Source organism: Triticum urartu, chromosome 5A (genome assembly GCF_056163025.1).
Source record: "Triticum urartu cultivar PI428250 chromosome 5A, HENAU_Tu73, whole genome shotgun sequence".
In the NCBI taxonomy this organism is placed as follows: Eukaryota; Viridiplantae; Streptophyta; class Magnoliopsida; order Poales; family Poaceae; genus Triticum; species Triticum urartu.
In genome coordinates, this window is record NC_141877.1 from 552,326,110 (window position 1) to 552,350,224 (window position 24,115).

The following is a 24,115-nucleotide window of genomic DNA, read 5'->3' on the forward strand; positions in this document are numbered from 1 at the left end:
GCCGCCGCTTTGACTGCTTCTCGAGGGGACAACCCTTCGTTGCGTCCTTCCGTTCCTCGTCGTCGTTTTCTTTTGGTGTGTCCACCATGTATACGTCATGTGATGAAGTGGGCGTCCAGTGCCCTGTGGGCAGTGGTTCCTGTTCGTCTCCTACATCGTTGTCCATACCGTCGATGTCTTCGGAGTCGAAGTCGAGCATGTCGGTTAAGTCATCGAAAGTGGCTACTAAGTGGGTGGTGGGTGGGCGGCGAATTTTTTCGTCATCCGCATCCCAATCCTGCTGGACATAGTTCGGCCAGGACTCTCCTGACAAGGAGAGAGACTTTAATGAATTCAGTATGTCGCCGAAGGGCGAGTGCTGAAAGATATCCGCGGAGGTGAACTCCATGATTGGCGCCCAGTCGGATTTGATAGGCACGGGCGCAGGCGGTTCGGAGTCCGTGGCCGGGGAAGGATCTGGCAGTTTGGCAACATGGCTCTCGTGAAGGGTAAGGTCGATATTCGGCTCGATCGCCGCTGAGGATACGACCTCCGTGACGGGATCTATCCACCCGTCCATGGATGGCGCAACTGGCTCCGAATTGAGGCTTGGAGCGGCTGCCGGTGCGATCTCCTGAATACGGTCCGATGGTAGAGCTAAATCGTACTCATCGTGACTGCGCGGCGCACAATGCAGGGGCTCGAATCCGTCGAAGATCAAGTCTCCGCGGATATCACCCGTGTAATTTAAGCTTCCAAACCTGACCTGATGGCCAGGGACGTAGCTTTCGATCTGCTCCAGATGGCCAAGCGAGTTGGCCCGTAGTGCGAAGCCGCCGAACACAAAGATCTGTCCGGGGAGAAAAGTCTCACCTTGGACTGCATCGCTATCGATGATAGAAGGAGCTATCAAGCCTAACGGCGACGACACAGAGGAACTCCCAATGAAAGCACCAATGTCGGTGTCAAAACCGGCGAATCTCGGGTAGGGGGTCCCGAACTGTGCGTCTAAGGCGGATGGTAACAGGAGGCAGGGAACACGATGTTTTACCCAGGTTCGAGCCCTCTTGATGGAGGTAAAACCCTACGTCCTGCTTGATTTATTCTTAATGATATGAGTATTACAAGAGTTGATCTACCACGAGATCGGAGAGGCTAAACCCTAGAAGTTAGCCTATGGTATGATTGTATGTTGTCCTACGGACTAAAATCCTCCGGTTTATATAGACACCGGAGAGGGTTAGGGTTACACAAGGTCGGTTACAATGGAGGAGATATACATATTCGTATTTCCTAGCCTGTCTTCCACGCCAAATAGAGTCCCATCCAGACACAAGACGAAGTCTTTAATCTTGTATCTTCATAGTCTAACAATCCGGCTGTCTGGAGACCCCCTAATTCAGGACTCCCTCAATCATCCCCTCCATGAGGCTTTTTCACCAGTATTATATCATGCAGCGACATGGGAGGGGTTTTGATCCCTTGCCCATGGAGGGTTGCACATCCATCTGCGGCCAGAAAAATGAAGGCATCATTACATCGACATGCCATTCACTAATTCCTGGAGTGCCAGGCCCCTGGCTCTCGCTCATGAGAAAACTTCATATGTATTTTATTTGATTTTTGGTCTTCGGAAAAATAATTTCTTCTATGGTCTTATTTTCTCCTTTTCTATAGTTTTTCGGCAATTTTCATCACCTGGTAAAACATGCAAATTAAGAGGAAAAAGACATTAGAATGGTCGTAATTTATGATAAAATACTGATGCAAAATGAACGTATCCGTTTGCCCGTTTTCACGCAAACCAGAAGCAAACCTAGGGGCTTTTGCGGGAGTCTGGACCTCCACTACGTAGGACTCTGACATCCCTGGCCAACCCAAAACCCCACTCGGAGTGCGCACATTTGGCCACATCTACACTGTTTCGCACCAAAGCCTCCACATTCCCCACCCTTTTCGCTCTGATCGCCGCAGCCCTCCACCCCAATTCCCACGCTTTTCGCCTTTTGTCGCTGCATGGACCTGTACAAAGAGCTACCGGAGCCAGCAAAGGTGGAGGATCCAGAGAAGGTGGCCGCCAACAATATCAACTCGATGACACGACAAGCCTGCCTGCTAAAAAAGAAGGCACGGGATGGGGTGGTTGACAAAAAGAAGGGCGGCGGGCGAGGCCGGGGATGGGGTACAGGGGCCGGGCAGGGGCAGGACGTGGGACGAACATTTAGGAGACATGATTAGATGGCCGACTATCGTACTCGTGTCCGCGGACGGATACTACGTTCGTTTTATGGATCCGTGTTTGAGATGCCCTAATGCACCAACTTCCAATATATACTTACCATGGAATGAAATTCTTCAAAACTAGAAAACTCCCCACGAAGAATCAAATATTTCACTAATTTATCGATTACTATATTTTCCTCCAAAAATATTAAACACTTAACATATTTTGGCTAGATTATTTTGAGGATTAATGATCAATGGACTGTCGCGCACGTTCATCTACTCGTTTTGCACTGACTTGACGGGCGATCCGACTCCTTGAGCAGTATGCAAGTATAGTGTTATTTACTAATGGGGCCGGCCGCTTAATTAGCTGTCTGTTAAGCATGAACAGGCAGCGTATAGATTGCCGTACTAGATGTTCCTAGGCCCCCAGGAATGATGGTCGGGAATACAACGATTATTAATTGCCCATCTACATGAAAAATCGTGTGGAATGTTGTTCGTTCTGTTAATAAAAATCGTGTGGAGTAATCTGTTTTTTGCATCCCCGGTAAACCATGGGAAATAGAGGTAAAACCAGCGGCAGAGACCTCCGTGGGTTCAATGATTATGTACCAGTACTCGAACGTGAGATCATTACATAAATGTTCAGATCTGTAGTACTTGATGGTAGAAATAAAGGTGGAGCAAAATCTTATGTTTACAGTCCAGCTTGTGTATGCATGATCTTGGAGCAACTCTAGCACAGTTGTTCTGTCGGCAACCTTCATAACGGTTATGAAGCGTGCTTCATAATGTTTTGCATGTTGCACAGGCTATACATGAACACATTTTTTTTTTCTGTTTTCTGCTTTATGCCCTATTTACAATAATTTAGACCAACCAATTCAATAATTCAACAAATATTATTACAATACAACAAATAATATAAATGCAACAATTAATCCGAACAAATATTTGTTCAAGTAAAAATATATAAATTTTAGAATAATAAGCGCATTGCCTCCCAGCTAGCTGCCAATAATGCTCAACGAGATCCAACTTAAGCTGGTGATGGGAGATCCGGCGTTCAATGTTTCGGAACGCCTCAAGAAATGTTTGAATGTAGCCTATGTAACTGTGAGGCCTTGCAATTGTGTCAATATCTTCATAGCCTTTTTTTTTGCGGATAATATCTTCATAATCAATGGCATGGCATATCCCTATCATTTTCTATGATCATGTTGTGTTGGACTAAGCTCAAGAATGGATTATGTTCCCAATTTAAATCGTTTGCAGATTTTAAGCTTTTTTAGTAATCTAAAGAACACCCTACACATGCATATCTAGAGTAATAGGCAATAAAAACTAAACATGCGAGTGCAAGTACGTAAAGGAGTAGAGTTAAGAGGTTCACAAAAATAATAGGCTTGATGAAGATTTTCCCCATGGTATCTTGGAGGCTTCAATCCATGAAGGATCTAGAATCACAAAGGATTCCTGCTGCGAGATTCCATGAAGGAACGATCGACGGAGGACACTCACCCACAAAATGTTCACTTATTAGGAGCAACCAACCTATTCCATCATGGTTTACACCCACAAAGTACTAGCCTCACTAGGATAGATCTTCACAAAGTAGGCGATCTCCAAGCCCTCACAAACTTATTGCTTTCTTCACAAACCTGAAGACTTCCAAGTACACCTAGCCGATCTAGAAGGCGCACACCCTCCAAAAGTAACAAGATGAGGTTGCTTGAACAATGAATCTCTTACTCTTGTGCTTCAAAAGATAATTTTCTCAACACTCAAACTCTCAAGATTTAGTTATGTATTTGAAGAAGGTTCGGAGTGGAAAGTAAATAGGGGATTAGGTGTCAAAAGGTTGATGGATGCTTGGAGTGGATTGCCTTTTGCAATCACCATAAGCAGGTGGAGTTCTCTTCCAGAGCATATGATAGGAGTGGAGTTTGATTCAAAATGAACTAGTGGGATAGGTGGTGTGTATATAGACAAGACCAGAAATCTCACCATTACACACCTTTTCGCACAACTCAGAGGCTCCGATAGGAATGGCTTGTTGGCTCCGAGTTGAACAAAAGTGTTAACTTTGATTTCAGTCACGGATTCAAATGTGAGTACCTTAGCTAGTAGAACACTCTTTGTGTTCACTTCGAAAGCTCCGAATGGAATCACTCGGAATTTCTGATGTGAGAACAGAAGGTTTGCCATCTCGCTTTAGTGACTCATAGTGGAATGTTGGAGGCTCCGAATGAACTAGGGTTTTGGAACAAATGGCTACATGGGTGTTTCAGTGCCTCTGGATGAAAGTGATTCGGTGGCACCGAGTAGAATTTGGATAACTGGATACAATGAAATTCTTGAGGTGGTTTGAGGAGTTTTTGGAGTTTGATCTTCAAGCACTTAGAGCAACGAGCTCATTGTCACATTCTCATCCCCTTTGATAGTATTGACATGCCTAAGGACTCAATGTGAACTTGGATCACTAAACATAAAATGAATAATCCCATGGCTTGACCAACACTTGTCTTGAAGCTTTTTAGGGGTCACCTTCCATTCCATTGTTGTTCCAAAGAAGAACTTTATCTGACATAAACTTGAAGCATAGTTAGTTCTTCGAGATATGTTGGCATGAATTATCAAAATCGACCTTAGGGATTAGATGCACTTTTAGAGATCCAGGCAACCCAAAGTAGCAATGCCAGATCCACAAATCTACAGAATTAAGACTATTGTTGGACCCTTGCAATGCCCGGTAGATTGGCCATGCCAAGCTGCTAAGAAATTCTTCCACCTCCACTGCATACAATCAACAGTCCTTATAGGGTCGTTTCTTTTGGGCGGCTTAAAAAATAAGCTGCATCTCCCTAGCTTAAAAAAAATAAACCGCTTCTAAAATTTGTCGAGGCTTCTAAATTAGTAACCCCACAACTAGTTCAGAAGCCCCAATGAATGAGGGAGGTGGCTTATGGAAAAGTTGGGGAGGAGGCAGCTTATTTCTTAAGCTACCAAAAGAACTGGCCCCTACCATCCTAGGCCAGCCTTTTACTTCATGCATCGCTAGAATGATACTTCTCACCAATAACCGCCAACATAGTTTTAGCGAACAATTTCATGCACTCTATGATTGTAAAGATTGTCATCCCATGAATCTACAGGATAGCCATATGCAATCATCCAAAGTGTCGGAGTCACCTTCTGAAAAGGAAAAAAAATAACAATAGACATTTATCAATTGCTGGAAGAAAGGTTCATTAGCTTCCATGTTGTCGCAATTCTATGAAACATCCATTCGATCATGTAGAAGCATCTTCGGAACAAGTACATAGGGGAAGCTACAACCGAAAGAAAGTAGTCGCGCATAGCTTCTTGTGGCCTTCGATTATGTTCTGTTGAAATTGCCGATCACCAACCTATGATTACGCACGCTTCCTTTTCGTTGAGAAGTTGCCGCTATTCATCTAACAACAATCAATACCACCCCGTCTTCTCTGTCGTCTATGAGTTCACTCTTGGTCTCGAATCTTGAATCCGACGATGAATCATCAAAAAATATTAGCTCCGTCATCTGATCCATCTACACATAATGTCAATTATGTGTCATCTACATCAATGTATGAGTCGCTAAACTAAATCTACAAGAAAAGGTTGGGAAATTTTCCTCCGGGCAAGCCATCAAACACCTTGAGGTCGCGCGCTGAAAGGGGTGGCGCGACTGGACGGTGGAAAGAAGGTGCAGGGTTTCGACGAAGCATGGGAGGTCTGGGAATGGCTTAGCAAAGGCGACCAAAGATAAATTCGATGGTCCGGGTAGCAAAGGTTGCATCGAGCGACAAAGGTGCAGGGATGTGGCCGGTAGCAGAAGGGGGCATGCGTCCTTAAATCTCAGTGGCACCAATATTTGGGTGGATGGAAGGTGTGCTATATCGGCTCGCCCAACCAAAAATAATAGAGGTTTCCATGCTCAATTTGGAGCGCCCTCCAAAAATTATGTTGACCGGGGGCCATATGGCAACTCTGCTAGGGCGGCCTTTTCGGTCAAAACCATCATACCGAGTTATTGTGGCGATCAAACTGATATGGCAGTCGTACTGGAGTTGCTCTTATTAAGTTTTGCCACCATAGACATAGAGGAATATATACAAAGACGGGAAGAACAAAGCCAGACACAATGACTTACTTTGATTTATTTCTTGGGATGTTTTATGGGTCTTACCTTCTCTGTTCGTGTTCAGTTTCTCATTCGAAAAAAGTATATGTGGACAAATTGGCCTCTCAACATTCTTTACGGGCAGTTAACCTCTCAACTTATATGTACTACATTGCAAATGAGAACCTACATGTTTTGCAGTAAAAAAAGAGAACCTAAACAATTTTGATCAGATATTCAATGAGAACATGCACGTTTTATAGGGCTCTTTAGAGTGCACTTTAAAACCAAGCGGCATGGTAGGAGAGAAGTTTCAGCTTCTCGTAGCCCCCACTTAATGGTGTTGAGCGCCACAACAATGGTGGTGTCACCCTAGTTTCTCGTCATCGCTCTTCCTTTCCCTCCCATGCCGCTCGAGTTTCTCGTCGTTGCCCTTCTTTTCCCATTGCGCGTCATCGTTGCCTTGTAAGCTCCTCTCAATCTTGCCTTCCTCAATCAGCTCATATCAATCTCACATCCTTCCTCAACCAACTTGTCTCAATCTTGCCAACTTCAGCGGTCCAAAAAGTTGAGAAGTGTTGAGCACTTCCTCAAGCCGCTCAAAGTGCTGAACCGACGTTATATCAAGCGAATCGACAAAGCGAGCAAAGAAGCGGAATTGGATCAATACCATGCCTCGAAATGTGTGGATAATGTCTCGATTTTTTCTCCATGCATTTGGAGCCTATGTTTATTGCTTTTGCTTGAGCTTCATATTATGTTTAAACTGAAAGCTAAACTTCATGCGAAAGGTTAAATATATGCGAGAATGATGATCAAGAGTGTATATCCATACATATAGAAGACCTTCGCCCGACCTCTGTAGCGGCCTGCCGCACTTCGTCCGGCCGTCTCCCATCAACACGGCCGCCCACGCCGCCGTCATGCCGCCGAAGAAGCCGTCCAAGGGCAAGGCGGGCTTCAAGGGGGTGCAGCCACGCCCTTCCGGCAACTTCGGTGTCGAGTTCCAGTGTGACGACCGTCGGTAATGGGTTGGCACCTTCGAGTCCGCCGATGAGGTTGCGCGTGCGTACAAGGTTGTCGCATGGCGTTTCGGCCGCCCGATGAATTTCCCAGAGATCGAAAACCGGCATCATAAGGAGTTTGTCGGGCCGAAGTATCTGACCATACGACCGATCGAATAGGAAGAAGATGGGGATTCACATTGCTCTTGGCGAGAGTGATGAAGTGATGATGGCTTGGTTCGCGCGATAGAATCCCTAATACGTTCAGAATGAGTTGGAGTTCTATTGGAAGCATCGAGAAGAAGAATGAGCAGGTGAAGAAGGAGGACGAGGTCGGGCCCTCAACGGTGACCCCCAATGAGTTCAACATGGAGGAGGACGAGCTCCACGACTCCGACGACCCCACCACCGACGGGTTCTAGGAGCAGTTCATAAGTGACCCCAAGTCCGACGAGTAGTATTTTGTTTAGGGTGACGAAGTTCAAGTAGAATCGGTATTAAGTAGTTCGGTATGATCTAGTTTTTGCAATGTTTGTAGTATGAACTATGTTTGCATCAAATGAACTTGGTATGTTTAAATTGATCTAGTCGTTGCATTTTTACATCGTCTATTGGAGCACTAGTGCCCTATTTTTCATCATCTCTTGAAGTTGGATGTTTTTAGTGACGTGAAAAAACACTTTTTGATGATGTAAATTTACTCGAATGCCAAGATAATGATGTACTATTCTACACCATCAATTGGAGATGCTCTAACAACTTTTGCAGGGAATATGTGTTGCAACATAAAACTTACCGAGAAGGATGGACATATATATCACCGATGATCCTCCAAAGCTTGCTTAGCTGTGGCCGTGGGGATCATAAAATGATTGCCCAGGACCAAGCAGGACCGGGACCTTGCCTCGGAAAAGTCTCGTCAACCTGATGCACGCAGCCGTTCCAAAAAAAAAAAAAGATGCACGCAGCTTGTTTGGAGTAGCAGCGGGCACTGGATCGGAGGATGGCTCGGGTGGCCAATAATTGAGATCTCCCGGGAGTTGGCGGGACCAACTTGTCAATTATAAAAGCCCCAGCGCATATAATGGCCTTGTCTTTTCCTCCACCCCGCTTTCTTCTTTGTTTGCTTAATAAATCGCTTTGCGTGGGGTGAAGGCATGCATCACATCACATCGCACGGGATTTTTCATTTTCACAACAAGAAAGAAAAGGCGCACAATAAGAATTCGGGCCCCATGCAAGTGTAAGCAAATGGGACGGAAAAGAAAAGAAAAAAAAGTGTATATTAGAATAAAAAAAAGGCAAAGCATACCTAGCCAACCAACTTACGTCCCCACAATATGAACTTTAATTTCACTCGTATGTGGGATTTTTTTTCACACAATACAACCGTAGATGCTCACATACACTAGCGTCGCGTATACACTAGTTACTGAGCCGGCACAACACCTTAAGATTGACGAAGACACCACTAGTGGCACGTAGGCGACGGGAACGTCTTCTCTGACTGGTGTTGTGCCGACAACCTCCATCTCTAATCCGCCGTATACGAGAATGTACATAATGCATGATGTGAAGATGTTTTCAAGCCTTGAGCCATTCCCGCCAATACCCGTTAAACTACACATCTCTGCTTCCCCGAAAAAAGAAATTTAGAGCATTGCAAAGAGTATCAAATTTTGACGGCATTGCTATCGAGAGCCAGGAACCATGAGGGGGGGGGGGGGGGGGGGATGGGGAATAAATTACCAAACCTTAGGGGGTGGGAGGACACAAATTTAAATGGTACCCATGCGTTCTTTTAGGAAATTTGATGGGTATCTTTGCAAAATTTTCAAGGAAGGGGGGGGAGCAGGTGGGGACACACATTTAAATGGTACCTATGCAATTTTTTCAGGAAATTTGAAGGGTATGTTACAAAATTTTGAACCTTGGCATGGGGGGTGGGGGGGGGGGGTAAATGGTACGTATGAAGTTTTTTCAAGAAAGTTTCAACCTTGTGGGGGGGGGGGGGGGCATGGCTCCCCCTCGCTCCCCCAGGCTCCGTCATTGGCGGTTTGGAGGGATGGCCGGGAGCGGCACGATGAAGATTATAATTTGGGCAGAGCGGGGCCATGAGTTTCCTGCGGCTGCAACGACAGATGGTTAGAGCTAGGCCGCGGGGAATAAGACGATGATTTTTTTTGAAAAGGAGGATGACCCCTGACCTCTACATCTCGGTGATGCATGCAGTCATTTTATTAATTATTTTCAAAGACCTTACAAAGTAATACATCAGTAAGTCTGAAGCCACCATCATGGCAACATCTATTACAACTCCTAACCACTTGATGAAGGGGTGCTGAAAGTCCGAGCCGAATACCAAGCAGACCTCGCACCAAAACCTAACATCTAAAGTCGGAGGCCCCAGCCCAGCCTCTTGGCGGGTCTGGGGCACACACCGATCTAGCGCACTCTGAGAGGTCATCGTTGTTGTCTTCCACTGATCCATCTTCAGAGCAGGTATTGACGCATCAACCTTGGCAGGTTTGTCGTCGAAGCCACCATGGCGCTAGACAATGCCACCTCCCTACGCGTGTCCATCATCATACATCCGTTGCCGAGACTCTGCTGCGTCATACTGCCGAGATTCCATGATGCGCGACATGGGACGCCGCTCCATAGCTAAAACCGTCCATTGGTCCCTCGAGCCAATGCACACCTCCAAGAATTTAAATGGTACCTATGTGGTTTTTTGAGGAAAATTGAAGGTTGTCTTGCAAAATTTTCAACCTTGGAGCATGCAGGGGGATATAAAATGGTACTTATGAAGTTTTTTCAACCCCTCGCTCCCTCGACCTCCGCCACTGGCGATTTGGAGGGATGGTCGGGAGCGGCACGATGAAGATTATGACTCGAGCAGAGCGGAGCCACAAGTTGCGTGGGGCAGCGACGGCAGATGGTTAAAGCTAGGTTCCAGGGAATAAGAAGATGTTCTTTTTGGAAAAGGAGGATGACCCCCGTCCTCTGCATCTGGGCGATGCATGCAACCATTTTATTAATTATTCACAAAGACCTTACAAGTAATACATCGGTAAGTCTGAAGCCACCATCAGGGCAACATCTATCGCAACTCCTAACCACTTGATGAAGGGGTGTCAAAAAATTCAAGCCAAATACCAAACAGACTTCGCATCAAAACCTAACATCTAAAGCCGGAGGCCCCAGCCAAGCCTCTTGGCGGGTCTGGGACACACACCGGTCCAACGCACTCTGAGGGGCCGTCGCCGCGGTCTTTCGCCGATCCATCTTCAGAGCAGGTACCGACGGATCGACCTTGGCAGGTCTGCCGTCGACGCCACCATGGCGCTAGACAACGACACCGCCCTACGCATGCCCATCATCATACATCCGTTGCCGAGACCCTGCTACGCCATGCTACCAAGACTCCACATCATCGATGCGTGACATGGGACGTCACTCCACCACTAAAACCGTCCACTGGTCCCTCGAGCCAATGCACACCTCCAAGAATGATGCCCCCAAGAAGGGAACAACACAAGAGCGCGCCATCATCCGGTCGACTGATCAAGGGCTTCCCTCGGAGGTAGGGAGAGGAGTTGGGAGCTTCACCTCGATGATGCCTTCATGAAGGAAGGCGATGCCAGGGGCGTCACCATCACTGGCTCCGGCCACCAACCATAAACCGGGTTTTCACCCGGATCCATCCCAAGAACATCCAACCGACAACTTGTGCATCTGCAAGATTACCTTCAAAGCCCCGGGGTTAGCTGCCCAGATCCGGCGATCGTCCACAGCCGCACTGCGACCGCGGTGTATCCTGACGCTCCGGCCTCTACCGAAGGGCACCACCACTGGAGCATGGAGAAAACTGCCACCCCACCGTGCCATGCCGGAAGAGCCGTTTGGGTGAACCCCAAGCACGCTCTTCGCCGTCTCAGTACCGAATCGCCCAAGATGGGGGCGACGCGGGACACAACGAATAAGAAGATGGATGAACAATATGTTCACCTTGAAAGTTCTTCGCGGATAGGTGCTCCCATTTCTGCGAGTCCGCTGAAGCACAATCAATAAGATAGTGGGACGGAGATGAAAATGAGGAGCAGCTAGGCATGTCAATCACCTAGGTCCGTTTGTTGTTCCTCAAAAAAAAAAGAAAAACCTAGGTCCGTTTGGTTGGTCCGAGGACAAATGTAGGGGTACCGGCATCGCACGGCGGCCACATTTGGTGCGTACTCTACTTCCTCGGTGCCTTTCTCAGTCAGGAGGGAGGCACACAGGGAAAAGGAAGGACGAAGGGAGAACATCCCACAGTTGGCAAGCTACAGTAGCACCAACCAGCTAGGCGCGCCACCAATTTGGCATACGATACGGCTCGGGCTCGGGCTCACCACCGGCGCGTGTGTCCCGGGAAGAATCACGATCGCCGATCGTCCAATCCCATTCTTACGTGCTCATCATCGATCCAGTAGTAAGTAGTACTCCTGCTGCTCCGGCGCCCGTACTGCTATTACAGGAATCTAAAGTACCGCCAAGTTGCGCCAGACCGGGGTGCGCAAAGGCGATTAAAGGAAGCCCGCTGCACCGAAGGAGCTAGTGGCCATCTTTTCAGCTCGAGCCGGGAGGGAGGCCGAGGAGAGAGAGAGAGAGAGACCTTTCTTGGTTTCTGCCCTCTGTCCGTCCCCACTGTCATTCATTCATTCATTCATATACTAGTCCTGCATCCACATCTCCTCTCCTCTCTCTGGTGCCGCTTCTTGCTTGCCATTATTAGATGGTCTTCCCCAGCTGAGCCTGAGATGCGAGCGGGCTTTGCTTGATAGATTCCCCTCTCCGCGGCGCAGACGACCACCCGCCGGCCGCCCCTGCCGTCGCTCTGGTTCGTCCTAAATCCCCCTCTCCGGTTTTCCATACGTGTACGAGTGCTCTGCTCTGCTCAAAGTTGTCTCTGCTGTTGGGTGGAAAATCCCTGGCCTTCTGAAAGTCAGGGGGGGCTCTGCTCTCTTCTTTCCAAGCTGATCTCCTCTCCTTGTGGGCACAGCCATGGAAATTGCTCCTCTTCTCTCTGGCCAACACAAAACGTGTTCGCCTCTTTTGGCTCTCTCTCTCTCTGCCCCGGTCTCTTCTGCCTCTTCGGATTTCATCTCGGCCGTCGTCTCCCCTGCCGGCGTCTTGGTTTCTTGCGCGTTTCCTGTGGCATATCCACTAGCTCATGGCATGCATCTCGAATCTCGATGCTACTGTTCTTGCCCCATCTGTCCTGCCTGCTTCTCGGGGGCAGCTCCCCTCCCTCCCCACTTGCTTCGTTCTTTAATTTCATAATTTTTATTCCCCGCGATTGCTCGTTTTTGTTTTCACCTCCTCGGCTCCTACACTCATCTCTCTGAATTCCTCTTTAATTATTGGTTTGGCATGGGTGGTTGGACGCTTAGCTAGGCTAAAGATCCTGCAACACCATTCTTGTCCTGGCCCGAAGAGAATCCAGCCTCTGACACTCTTGTTTAATTCCTTCCTTGCCAAAGCTAGGCAGCGATGATGAGCTTCAAGGGCCACGACGGATTCGGGCAGGCCTCCAATGGTGGTGGTGGTGGTGGAGCCTCCGTGCCATGGTGGACGGTGTCCCAGATGCTGTACGGGGAGCCGGGGGCCGCCTTGTCGTCGTCGCCGGAGGCGGAGCCTCGCCGGGACGCCCAGTTCCAGGTCGTGCCCAGAGCTCAGGGCATCCTGGATCCACTGCCGGCGCCCAAGAGCGGGGCTCCTGAGGTCCTCAAGTTCTCGGTGTTCCAAGGTGAGCCTGCTCTGCCTCCTTGCTAGCAGCTTGTGGAATTAATGGTTACTATTGCAAGAATTTGGCATCGCTTCTTTGGATCTGTGCATGCTACCATGCCGGTGAACACAAGGTTGAATTACATGTCCCATGGCCTAGTTTGAAATAGGATTCCATAATCATGTAGTAAATCTTAAATCTTGGCAGACCCTTCTGCCAAGATATGCATGTGAGTTTAGAATGATATGGCACTTCACTCTTTTCTCCTCCTCATATGACGAAAAAAAATTTCCCGGAAGAAAATATGTATGATGCAACAACTTGGTATGAACTACTAGATGAATTTGCGTATGATGGGTGCTGATGAACAAGACTTGTGAACAAGTTTAAAGAGTGACGAGGGCTGCAGGCTTGCTTTTATAGTATTATCCAAAATATTGGAAGGGCACGGATTACCTAAGCCCAAGATTATGAAAGAAAATACCAATCAGAATATTATATTTTGAAGACGTAGCAGTTGGGTCTCCAAGTTTGTTATTTTTGTACTGACTAAGATAAGCTTTTCTCTGATGAAGATGGTATTAGTTCACAGCCGAGCTGGATATTCTGCTCCCGTGTTTGTTCGCACAATCATTAGCCCTATTTATTTTTATGTACACGAAAGCATGCCCTATCTCTATGTGCTCAGTTATGCAGAAGGCCGGGTGTGAACTCATCGTGCTTATATTACCGCGATGCGTCATTATGAGTCAATAAAAGTGCCCTTTATCAAAAATAAAATGTGATAAGGCACATGTGCTTCTTTTACAGTGATGTGATAAGGCACATGTTTGATGGTTACTGTTTGACATTTTGAACATGAAATTGGTTTTGGCCTCGTCTAACCATATACTAATCAGCTACACGGTAGCTCTTGATGGAATCTGATACAGCTATTCACTTCAAAGATTCCATGAGTAACATACACGTCTGTCCAACCACATGGAGCTCACCTGTATAGTAATATAAAGCTTACATCTCCATTTCGATAATACTAATGCAGATAAGGAAGCATCAGCATCTAGCAGTTTAAAAAATTGATCTAGGTTACATAGTACACTTTTGTGGTTGGGGTTTTGAGAAACTGTGATGCTCAGGGAATTTGGAGTCGGGAGGCAACAAAGGAGAGAAGCCCATGGAGCACTCCGCCACCATCGCACTGCAGTCGCCGCTCCCGGAATACAACAGTCGCTTCGAATTTGGCCCGGGTCCTTCCATGGTATGCTTTTCGATTACTGCTATTTTATGTTCAAAATATGGTTGAAATTTGTCCAACTTTACAGCTGAAAATTGTTTCGGGATGTCTCCAGTTTTCAGTTGCTAACTTGCCAGATGTGTTTCAGATGTCTTCTGGTTATCCTTCAGCTGAGCAGTGCTATGGCCTGCTTACCACTTACGCGATGAAATCTACGGTAAGCTTTGGTGTGTTTTGTGTGCTCTATTTTGGGAGCCTTCTTTTTTCTGTGATATTATTCTCTAACGCCGCCTTCTTTTTTTGTGTTGCTCGTAGCCTGGTGGCCGATTGCTCTTGCCACTGAATGCAACAGCTGACGCGCCGATTTACGTGAATGCGAAGCAGTATGAAGGCATCCTTCGCCGCCGCCGTGCTCGTGCCAAGGTGGAGCGAGAGAATCAGCTGGTGAAAGGAAGAAAGGTAAGCCTGCACTTCCACCACCAAGTCCATGTCATTTACAGAGATCGGGGAAAACAAACCTCTTCATTTGCCAACAAAAAAAACGTCACTCAACATTTCATTCAAATACTCTCATCGCCGCTTATGACCATTTTTTGAAACGGAGGCAAAATATTTACCTCATCGATTATGGTCATGGCGCAGCCGTATCTTCACGAATCACGCCACCGCCACGCGATGCGCCGGGCGAGGGGCACGGGAGGGCGCTTCCTCAACACCAAGAAGGAGGGGAATGGCAAGGACGCTGGAGGAGGAGGCAAGAGGGCAGAGTGCGCCCCGCCCACGCGCTTCGCCACGTCTCCGAGCTCCGTCATCCCGAGCAACCCGCACTCCCGGAGCAGCATCTCGAGCCTCTCCGGCTCGGAGGTGTCGAGCATGTACGACCACGACGACGTGGACCACTACAACAGCATCGAGCACCTCCGGACGCCCTTCTTCACCCCGCTGCCGATCATCATGGACGGCGAGCACGGGGCATCCGCCCCCTTCAAGTGGGCCACGGCCGCCGACGGCTGCTGTGAGCTCCTCAAGGCGTGACTTGAGGGGGGTACACGCAGGCACCCAGATCAAGAGCCGGCCATGGCCGGCTCTGGCTCCGTCTGGTTGTCTGCAGGCAAATCATTCTTGGCTCTACTGCATTGGGGTGTCCTTCCACGTCGCATTACCTCTTCCCTGAGAACTCCGGTGCTGGTTCTCAGGGATCTTGTGATGATGGGGCTCCCCATATGCCTGTAAAATAGTATCGGAAGCACTAGCAGTGTACTACGGGTATGAACTCTGTGGTACTATCAGGTATCTGTGTCAGAACTCAGAATAAGTATCAAACTTCAGGGTCTTGTGGTGTATTATTAGGGTCTGAAACTTTGTGCCCTTGGCAATGTACTGGGGTAAGTTGGAGTTTTTGTTTGTTTTGTTTTTGATAAGCTTTAAGACATTAAATCTATTGTGCTCGCAATATATGATTTGTAAGCTTGTCTGCATAATAATTAGAAATGTTACCGGTTTGTTTGATATTACTGCAATTTTTTACAGCTTGATTTGACATTGGGATTGTTCCTCGGTTCACTGACAAATAAAAACACAACACCATTTTCTTTAACAATTATAAAACCCTTCCAGGGGAAAAACAATGTGCACGGCTGCGATCTTCATATATCATTCACACACCTCTGAATTCAAACTCCAACCTAGACTTTCCAGTGATTCAGTAAGCAGATGATACAATTTTAACCCTTCCTGCCATTCAAAGCCAACTTGAGCAAGTGGATAATCTGCTGAAGCATTTTGCCGCACAAACAGGGTTGAAAATAAATTTCCACAAATCCATCATGATACCCATCAATGTGAAGGAGTTCTTTGCACAACTTAATACCCTGGGATGCAAAAGAGGTAGCTTTCCATTTACATATCTAGGGCCCCCCCTAAGTGCCAGTAGGCTCAGGATTGAAGATTTCACCCCAATCTGTAAACAAACTGAAAGAAGGATGGCAGGATGCTCAACCATGCTTTCATAGGATGGAAGATTTCTTCACACTAAATCTGTTTTTTGCCAATCTCTTTCATGAGCACCCTTGCACTTCCCGCGTCAGTTACCAGCCAGATCAACAAGTATTTGAGAAACTTCCTATGGAGAAAGTATGGTCATCGGATTGTTGGACATGCCCTTAGTGCCTAGGATAAAGTATGCAACCCAAAAGCTCAAGGAGGTCTAGGAATATTAGATGTGGCACTACATAACAAGGCTTTGATGATGAAGAATATTCAAAAATCTATCAACAAACAACCTTTGCCTTGGGTGGAACTAATATGGGAAACATATTACTCTGATTCTCTCCCTGGGTTTAAGATGGAGGGCTCCAGTTGGTGGAAAAGTCATTTGAAGCTGCTACAAGAATACATAAAGGAAAACTCTGTTTGCACACTAGGAAATGGACAATCAGTCCTCTGGCATGACTGTTGGTTGGATCAGCCTCTCAAGCATAAGTTCCCAGAATTGCATTCATATGCACAGGATGATACCCAATCTGTTGAATTGAGGATACAACATATGGACATAGCCCAACCCTTCAACACACCTTTGTCCACACATGCATATAACCAATTTACTCAGCTACAGAACCTTCTGCAAAATCAAGGCGTTCTAGTGAAAGACAAATGGGCATGCAAGGGTCAAAAAACAGAAGTTTTCCTCAATCATTATAAATCAGCATCTATGCCCACAACAAGAAGAATAATTCATCTTCAAATGGCTATGGAAATGTGCATGCAGACTCGGACACAAAATCTTTTTCTGGCTATTGCTTCATGATAGAGTAAACAGTAGAAACCTGCTGAAAGGGAAAACCTTCTTCCTGGAATGTTATGACTACGTATTTTGTCATGAAAATGCAAAAGAAACCTCTAGACAACTTTCTTGGGATTGTGACTTTGTCCAAGACTGCTGGAATAGTATTCTTCCTTCCAAAAGATTGGGGATCTCATGCTTAGATGATATTGTTATTGCCCATCAGCTATATTACCAAAAAGTATTGCAATAGAAATACTCATACAAGGCTGTTGGGCCACCTGGAGACAAAGAAATGGGAAAATCTTCAGAAGTGCCTAGTATCAATTGCTGGAAGTTCATATTAAGAGAGGGCCTAAGTTTGCTAGAACATGGAATCAAGGAAAGCACCTAGGCACTTTGCAAAGGTGGATTAGTGACCATCTAGCATGATCACATGCTGAACTGAATTTATATCGGTTTCTTCATGTTTCATAGAACTGGTATTGGTTAAATAGTTGTTTGCTTCAGGTTCTTTCTATTTGTAAATATTGTAACTTTATTCATATTAATAGAAAATTACCATAGAACTTCTATAGTTTGCGACAAAAAAATCTTCACTATATCAGGAGAGAAAAAAGAGAGTATTTGAAGGAAATATGCCGAAAGTTGTTATTTATATTTCCTTATATCATGATAAATGCTTATTATTCATGCTAGAATTGTATTAACCGAAAACTTGATACATGTATGAATACATAGACAAAACAAAGTGTCCCTAGTATGCCTTGTTATTTATATTTCCTTATATCATGATAAATGTTTATTATTCATGCTAGAATTTTATTAACCGAAAACTTGATACATGTATGAATACATAGACAAAACAAAGTGTCCCTAGTATGCCTCTACTTGACTAGCTCGTTAATAAAAGATGGTTAAGTTTCCGGACCATAAACATGTGTTGTCATTTGATGAACGGGATCACATCATTAGGAGAATGATGTGATGGACAAGACCCATCCGTTAGCTTAGCATAATGATCGTTAAGTTTTATTGCTATTGCTTTCTTCATGACTTATACATATTCCTTTGACTATGAGATTATGCAACTCCCGAATATCGGAGGAACACCTTGTGTGCTATCAAACGTCACAACGTAACCGGGTGATTATAAAGATGCTCTACAGGTGTCTCCGAAGGTGTTTGTTGGGTTGGCATAGATTGAGATTAGGATTTGTCACTTCGAGTATCGGAGAGGTATCTCTAGGCCCTCTCGGTAATGCACATCACGATAAGCCTTGCAAACAATGTGACTAATGAGTTAGTTGTGGGATGATGCATTATGGAACAAGTAAAGAGACTTGCCGGTAACGAGATTGAAGTAGGTATGAGGATACTGACAATCAAATCTCGGGCAAGTAACATACCGATGACAAAGGGAATGACGTGTGTTGTCATTGCATTTTGACCGATAAAGATCTTCGTGGAATATGTAGGAACCAATATGAGCATCCAGGTTCCGTTGTTGGTTGTTGATCGGAGATGTGTCTCGGTCATGTCTACATAGTTCTCGAACCCGTAGGGTCCACACGCTTAACCTTCAATGAAGATTTGTATTATGAGTTATGTGTTTTGGTGACCGAAGATTGTTCAGAGTCCCGGATGAGATCACGGACATGACGAGGAGTCTCGAAATGGTCGAGAGGTAAAGATTGATATATTGGACGATAGTATTCGGACACCAGAATGGTTTCAGAGCGTTTCAGATATTTTTCGAAGTACCCAGGGGTTACCAGACCCCCCCCCCCGGGAAAGTAATGGGCCAACATGGGCCATAGGGGAGAGAGAGGGGAGCCCACAAGGGGTGGCGCGTCCCCCCCCCATGGATAGTCCGAATTGGACAAGGGGAGGGGGCGCGGCCCCCCTTTCCTTTCCCCTCTCCCTCTCCTTCCTCCTTTCCCCCTTCGAAAGAAGGAAGGGGGGGGGGGCAACTTGGACTAGGAGTCCTAGTCGGTTCCCCCCATGGTGCGCCCCCTTAGGCCGGCCTCCTCCCGTCCTCCTTTTATATACGGGGGTAGGGGCACCCCAAAGCACACCAATTGTTCTCTTAGCCGTGTGCGGTGCCCTCCTCCAAACTTTACTCCTCCGGTCATATTGTCGTAGTGCTTTGGCGAAGCCCTGCGCGGATCACATAACCATCACCGTCACCATGCCGTCGTGCTGATGAAACTCTCCCTCGACACTTTGCTGGATCAAGAGTTCGAGGGATGTCATCGAGCTGAACGTGTGCTGAACTTGGAGGTGCCATACGTTCGGTACTTGATCGGTTGGATCGCGAAGACGTTCGACTACATCAACCGCGTTAAGTTAACGCTTACGCTTTCGGTCTACGAGGGTACGTGGACACACTCTCCCCCTCTCGTTGCTATGCATCTCCTAGATAGATCTTGCGTGATCATAGAATTTTTTGAAATTGCATGCTACGTTCCCCAACAGTATTTATCAACGTAGGAGATTAAGATTTACAAGTCAACTCATGTGATGCGGCTTCTAAGATGTGTATATAGGTGGCGTCTACGTAGGGGTGCAAGAGGCGGCCCATTTATCGTAAAAACTAGCCAATTAGTTCACTAAGATTAACATAAAAGGGCATGCTTTGTTGATCACATAACACCCATTCGGGTTGTGGAGGATCAAATTTGACCCGTGCGTGATCAACTCAAAGTAGCCCAGAGTCTGACACTGGAGGAACAGTCAAATCCACCGTTCCCAATGAGTCAAGCCCCAAGCGAGCGCAAGGAGGGAATGCGACTACACGCGCAGGGACGAGCATCGATGGTGATTTGGACGGCGAGCAATGATGGTAGAAAACCTAGACGACGACCACCCATGAGCGCTTCACCACCACTTCATCAATGGCGGTAAGCCCTTTCCTGCCTAATTTAGGGTTCGATTTAGGCTTGGTTTAGGGTTTGATAGGGCTTGATTTGGTGTCCCTTTAGAGTTTGGTTTAGGGTTAGATTTAGGATTAGATTTGGGGGAAGAACACCTACATATGGGGGTAGATTAGTGTGATTTGGGGGAACATGGGCTCGGTTTTTAGTGGTAAATTAGTGTGATTTGTACAAAGGTTGGTTCTACATATTCTAGTTGTGATCCTTATACCAAATCTTCCCTTCTACATGACAACTTGTAGTGAAGATAATCACCATTGTAGTCCAGGTCCATGTGTAACATGCTTATGTTATTCACCACAGTGCTTTGCCTGCAAGTTGGTTCTTAGCAATGCTGCTCAGGGCATTTGCTCCAAGTGCAAGGATGTAGTAGAAGGCAGTGCCTCCAAGAGGCATCAGGGGAGGCCGACGAATGTTGCCCACTTCCATGAGGAAGTAGCACTACTGGAGGATGCTGGTAACGCGACACTACGATCAGAGACCCTTCGATGAAACTGTGCGTGCGATGCAATAATCGCAAACGGTGGTGTAAAAAACCGTCAAAAAAGGTGTAAAACGTTTGCGATGGAGGATGCATCAAACACGGTTCGAATTTTAGTTGCGTGTGCGATGCAGGGCATACGGTTCAGTTCAATTAACTGTTTGCGATGAGGAGGAACAAAAGAAACGGGCAGCCAGATGAATGTATGTTTGATGTACAGCTTACGGTTCACTCGGATGAACTGTTTGTGATTAGGCAACACAAAAGAAAAGGTCAGCTAGATCAAGGTGTGTGCGATATACGGCATGCGGTTCACTCGGATGAACTATTTGCGTTGAGACAAGAGAACAGAAACGGTTCAATATATCAAAATGTGTGTGATATGCAGCAAACAGGTCTGTAATCCGAAATGTGTGCGAAGACTGATAATTGTTGGGGAACATAGTAATTTCAAAAAATTTACTACGCACACGCAAGATCATGATGATGCATAGCAACGAGAGCGGAGAGTGTTGTCTACGTACCCTCGTAGACCGGCAACGGAAGTGTTAACACAACGTAGAGGAAGTAGTCGTACGTCTTCCCGATCCGACCAATCCAAGTACCGAACGTACGACACCTCCGAGTTCTGCACACGTTCAACTCGGTGACGTCCCTCGAGTTTTGATCCAGCAAAACGTTGAGGGATAGTTTCTTAAGCACGACGGCGTGATGACGGTGATGATGTTCTACCGACGCAGGGCTTCGCCTAAGCACCGGTACGATATGACCGAGGTGGAATATGGTGGAAGGAGGCACCGCACACGGCTAAGGAATAATCACGAGGATCAACTTGTGTGTCATGGGGTGCCCCCTTGCCTCAGTATATAAAGGAGGGAGAGGGGGAGGTGCGGCCGGCCCTATGGGTGCGCCTGGAGGAGTCCTACTCCAACCGGGAGTAGGACTCCCCCCTCTTGCCTTGTTGGAAAAGGAAGGAGGAAGGGAGAAAGAGGAAAGGGGGGCGCCGCCCCCCCTTCCTTGTCCTATTCGGACTAGGGGGGGAGGGGGCGCGCGGCCTGCCCTGGCCGGCCCTCCTCTTCTCCCTTATGGCCCATGTAGGCCCAATAACCCCCGGGGGGTTCCCGTAACCCCCCGGTACTCCGGTAAAATCCCGATTTCACCCGGAACGTTTCCGGTATCCAAATATAGGCTTCCAATATATCAATCTTTATGTCTCGACCATTTCGAGACTCCTCGTCATGTCCGTGATCACATCCAGGACTCCGAACAACCTTTGGTACATCAAAACACAAACACCCTAATTACGATCGTCACCGAACTTTAAGCGTGCGGACACTACGGGTTCGAGAACTATGTAGACATGACCGAGACACATCTCCGGTCAATAACCAATAGCGGAACCTGGATGCTCATATTGGCTCCTTCATATTCTACGAAGATCTTTATCGGTCAGACCGCATAACAACATACGTTGTTCCCTTTGTCATCGGTATGTTACTTGCCCGAGATTCGATCGTCGGTATCTCAATACCTAGTTCAATCTCATTACCGGCAAGTCTCTTTACTCGTTCCGTAATACATCATCCTGCAACTAACTTATTAGTTGCAATGCTTGCAAGGCTTGAGTGATGTGCATTACCGAGAGGGCCCAGAGATACCTCTCCGACAATCGGAGTGACAAATCCTAATCTCGAAATACGCCAACCCAACAAGTACCTTCGGAGACACCTGTAGAGCACCTTTATAATCACCCAGTTACGTTGTGACGTTTGGTAGCACACAAAGTGTTCCTCCGGTAAACGGGAGTTGCATAATCTCATAGTCATAGGAACATGTATAAGTCATGAAGAAAGCAATAGCAACAAACTAAACGATCAAGTGCTATGCTAACGGAATGGGTCAAGTCAATCACATCATTCTCCTAATGATGTGATCCCATTAATCAAATGACAAATCATGTCTATGGTTAGGAAACATAACCATCTTTGATCAACGAGCTAGTCAAGTAGAGGCATACTAGTGACACTCTGTTTGTCTATGTATTCACACATGTATTATGTTTCCGGTTAATACAATTCTAGCATGAATAATAAACATTTATCATGATATAAGGAAATAAATAATAACTTTATTATTGCCTCTAGGGCATATTTCCTTCAGTCTCCCACTTGCACTAGAGTCAATAATCTAGTTCACATCGCCATGTGATTTAACATCAATAGTTCACATCACCATGTGATTAACACCCATAGTTCACATCGACATGTGACCAACACCCAAAGGGTTTACTAGAGTCAATAATCTAGTTCACATCACTATGTGATTAACACCCAAAGAGTACTGAGGTGTGATCATGTTTTGCTTGTGAGAGAAGTTTAGTCAACGGGTCTGCCACATTCAGATCCATAAGTATTTTGCAAATTTCTATGTCAACAATGCTCTGCATGGAGCTACTCTAGCTAATTGCTCCCACTTTCAATATGTATCCAGATTGAGACTTAGAGTCATCTGGATCAGTGTGAAAACTTGCATCGATGTAACCCTTTACGACGAACATTTTGTCACCTCCATAATCGAGAAACATATCCTTATTCCACTAAGGATAATTTTGACCAGTGTCCAGTGATCTACTCCTAGATCACTATTGTACTCCCTTGCCAAACTCAGGGCAGGGTATATAATAGGTCTGGTACACAGCATGGCATACTTTATAGAACCTATGGCTGAGGCATAGGGAATGACTTTCATTCTCTCTCTATCTTCTGCCGTGGTCGAGTTTTGAGTCTTACTCAACTTCACACCTTTGTAACACAGGCAAGAACTCTTTCTTTGACTGTTCCATTTTGAACTACTTCAAAATCTTGTCAAGGTATGTACTCATTGAAAAACTTATCAAGCGTCTTGATCTATCTCTATAGATCTTGATGCTCAATATGTAAGCAGCTTCACCAAGGTCTTTCTTTGAAAAACTCCTTTCAAACATTTCTTTATGCTTTGCAGAATAATTCTACATTATCTCTGATCAACAATATATCTTTCACATATACTTATCAGAAATGCTGTAGTGCTCCCACTCACTTTCTTGTAAATACAGGCTTCACCGCAAGTCTGTATAAAACTATATGCTTTGATCAACTTATGAAAGCGTATATTCCAACTCCGAGATGCTTGCACCAGTCCATAGATGGATCGCTGGAGCTTGCATATTTTGTTAGTACCTTTAGGATTGACAAAACCTTCTGGTTGCATCATATACAACTCTTCTTTAATAAATCCATTAAGGAATGCAGTTTTGTTTATCCATTTGCCAGATTTCATAAAATGCGGCAATTGCTAACATGATTCGGACAAACTTAAGCATAGATACGAGTGAGAAACTCTCATCGTAGTCAACACCTTGAACTTGTTGAAAAACTTTTTTGCGGCAATTCTAGCTTTGTAGATAGTAACACTACTATCAGCGTCCGTCTTCCTCTTGAAGATCCATTTAATCTCAATGGCTCGCCGATCATTTGGCAAGTCAATCAAAGTCCATACTTTGTTCTCATACATGGAT

The 24,115-nt window shown here is 46.1% G+C and overlaps 1 protein-coding gene across 2 annotated transcripts; it reads left to right on the top strand.

Moving 5' to 3' along the window:
- Positions 1–11,952: 11,952 nt before the first annotated feature.
- LOC125510505 (nuclear transcription factor Y subunit A-10-like) lies at positions 11,953–15,869 on the top strand. 2 transcript variants are annotated; one of them, XM_048675713.2, is made up of 6 exons: positions 11,953–12,238; positions 12,886–13,147; positions 14,263–14,384; positions 14,509–14,577; positions 14,676–14,819; positions 15,003–15,869. In XM_048675713.2, exons 2-6 carry the CDS (start codon positions 12,892–12,894, stop codon positions 15,393–15,395), a joined length of 984 nt encoding a protein of 327 aa, XP_048531670.1. In that variant the 5' UTR covers positions 11,953–12,238; positions 12,886–12,891; the 3' UTR covers positions 15,396–15,869. The 2 variants fall into 2 exon arrangements, with proteins under 2 accessions (XP_048531670.1, XP_048531669.1); XM_048675712.2 differs by having other exon boundaries at positions 11,954–12,238; positions 12,882–13,147.
- Positions 15,870–24,115: the final 8,246 nt, after the last annotated feature.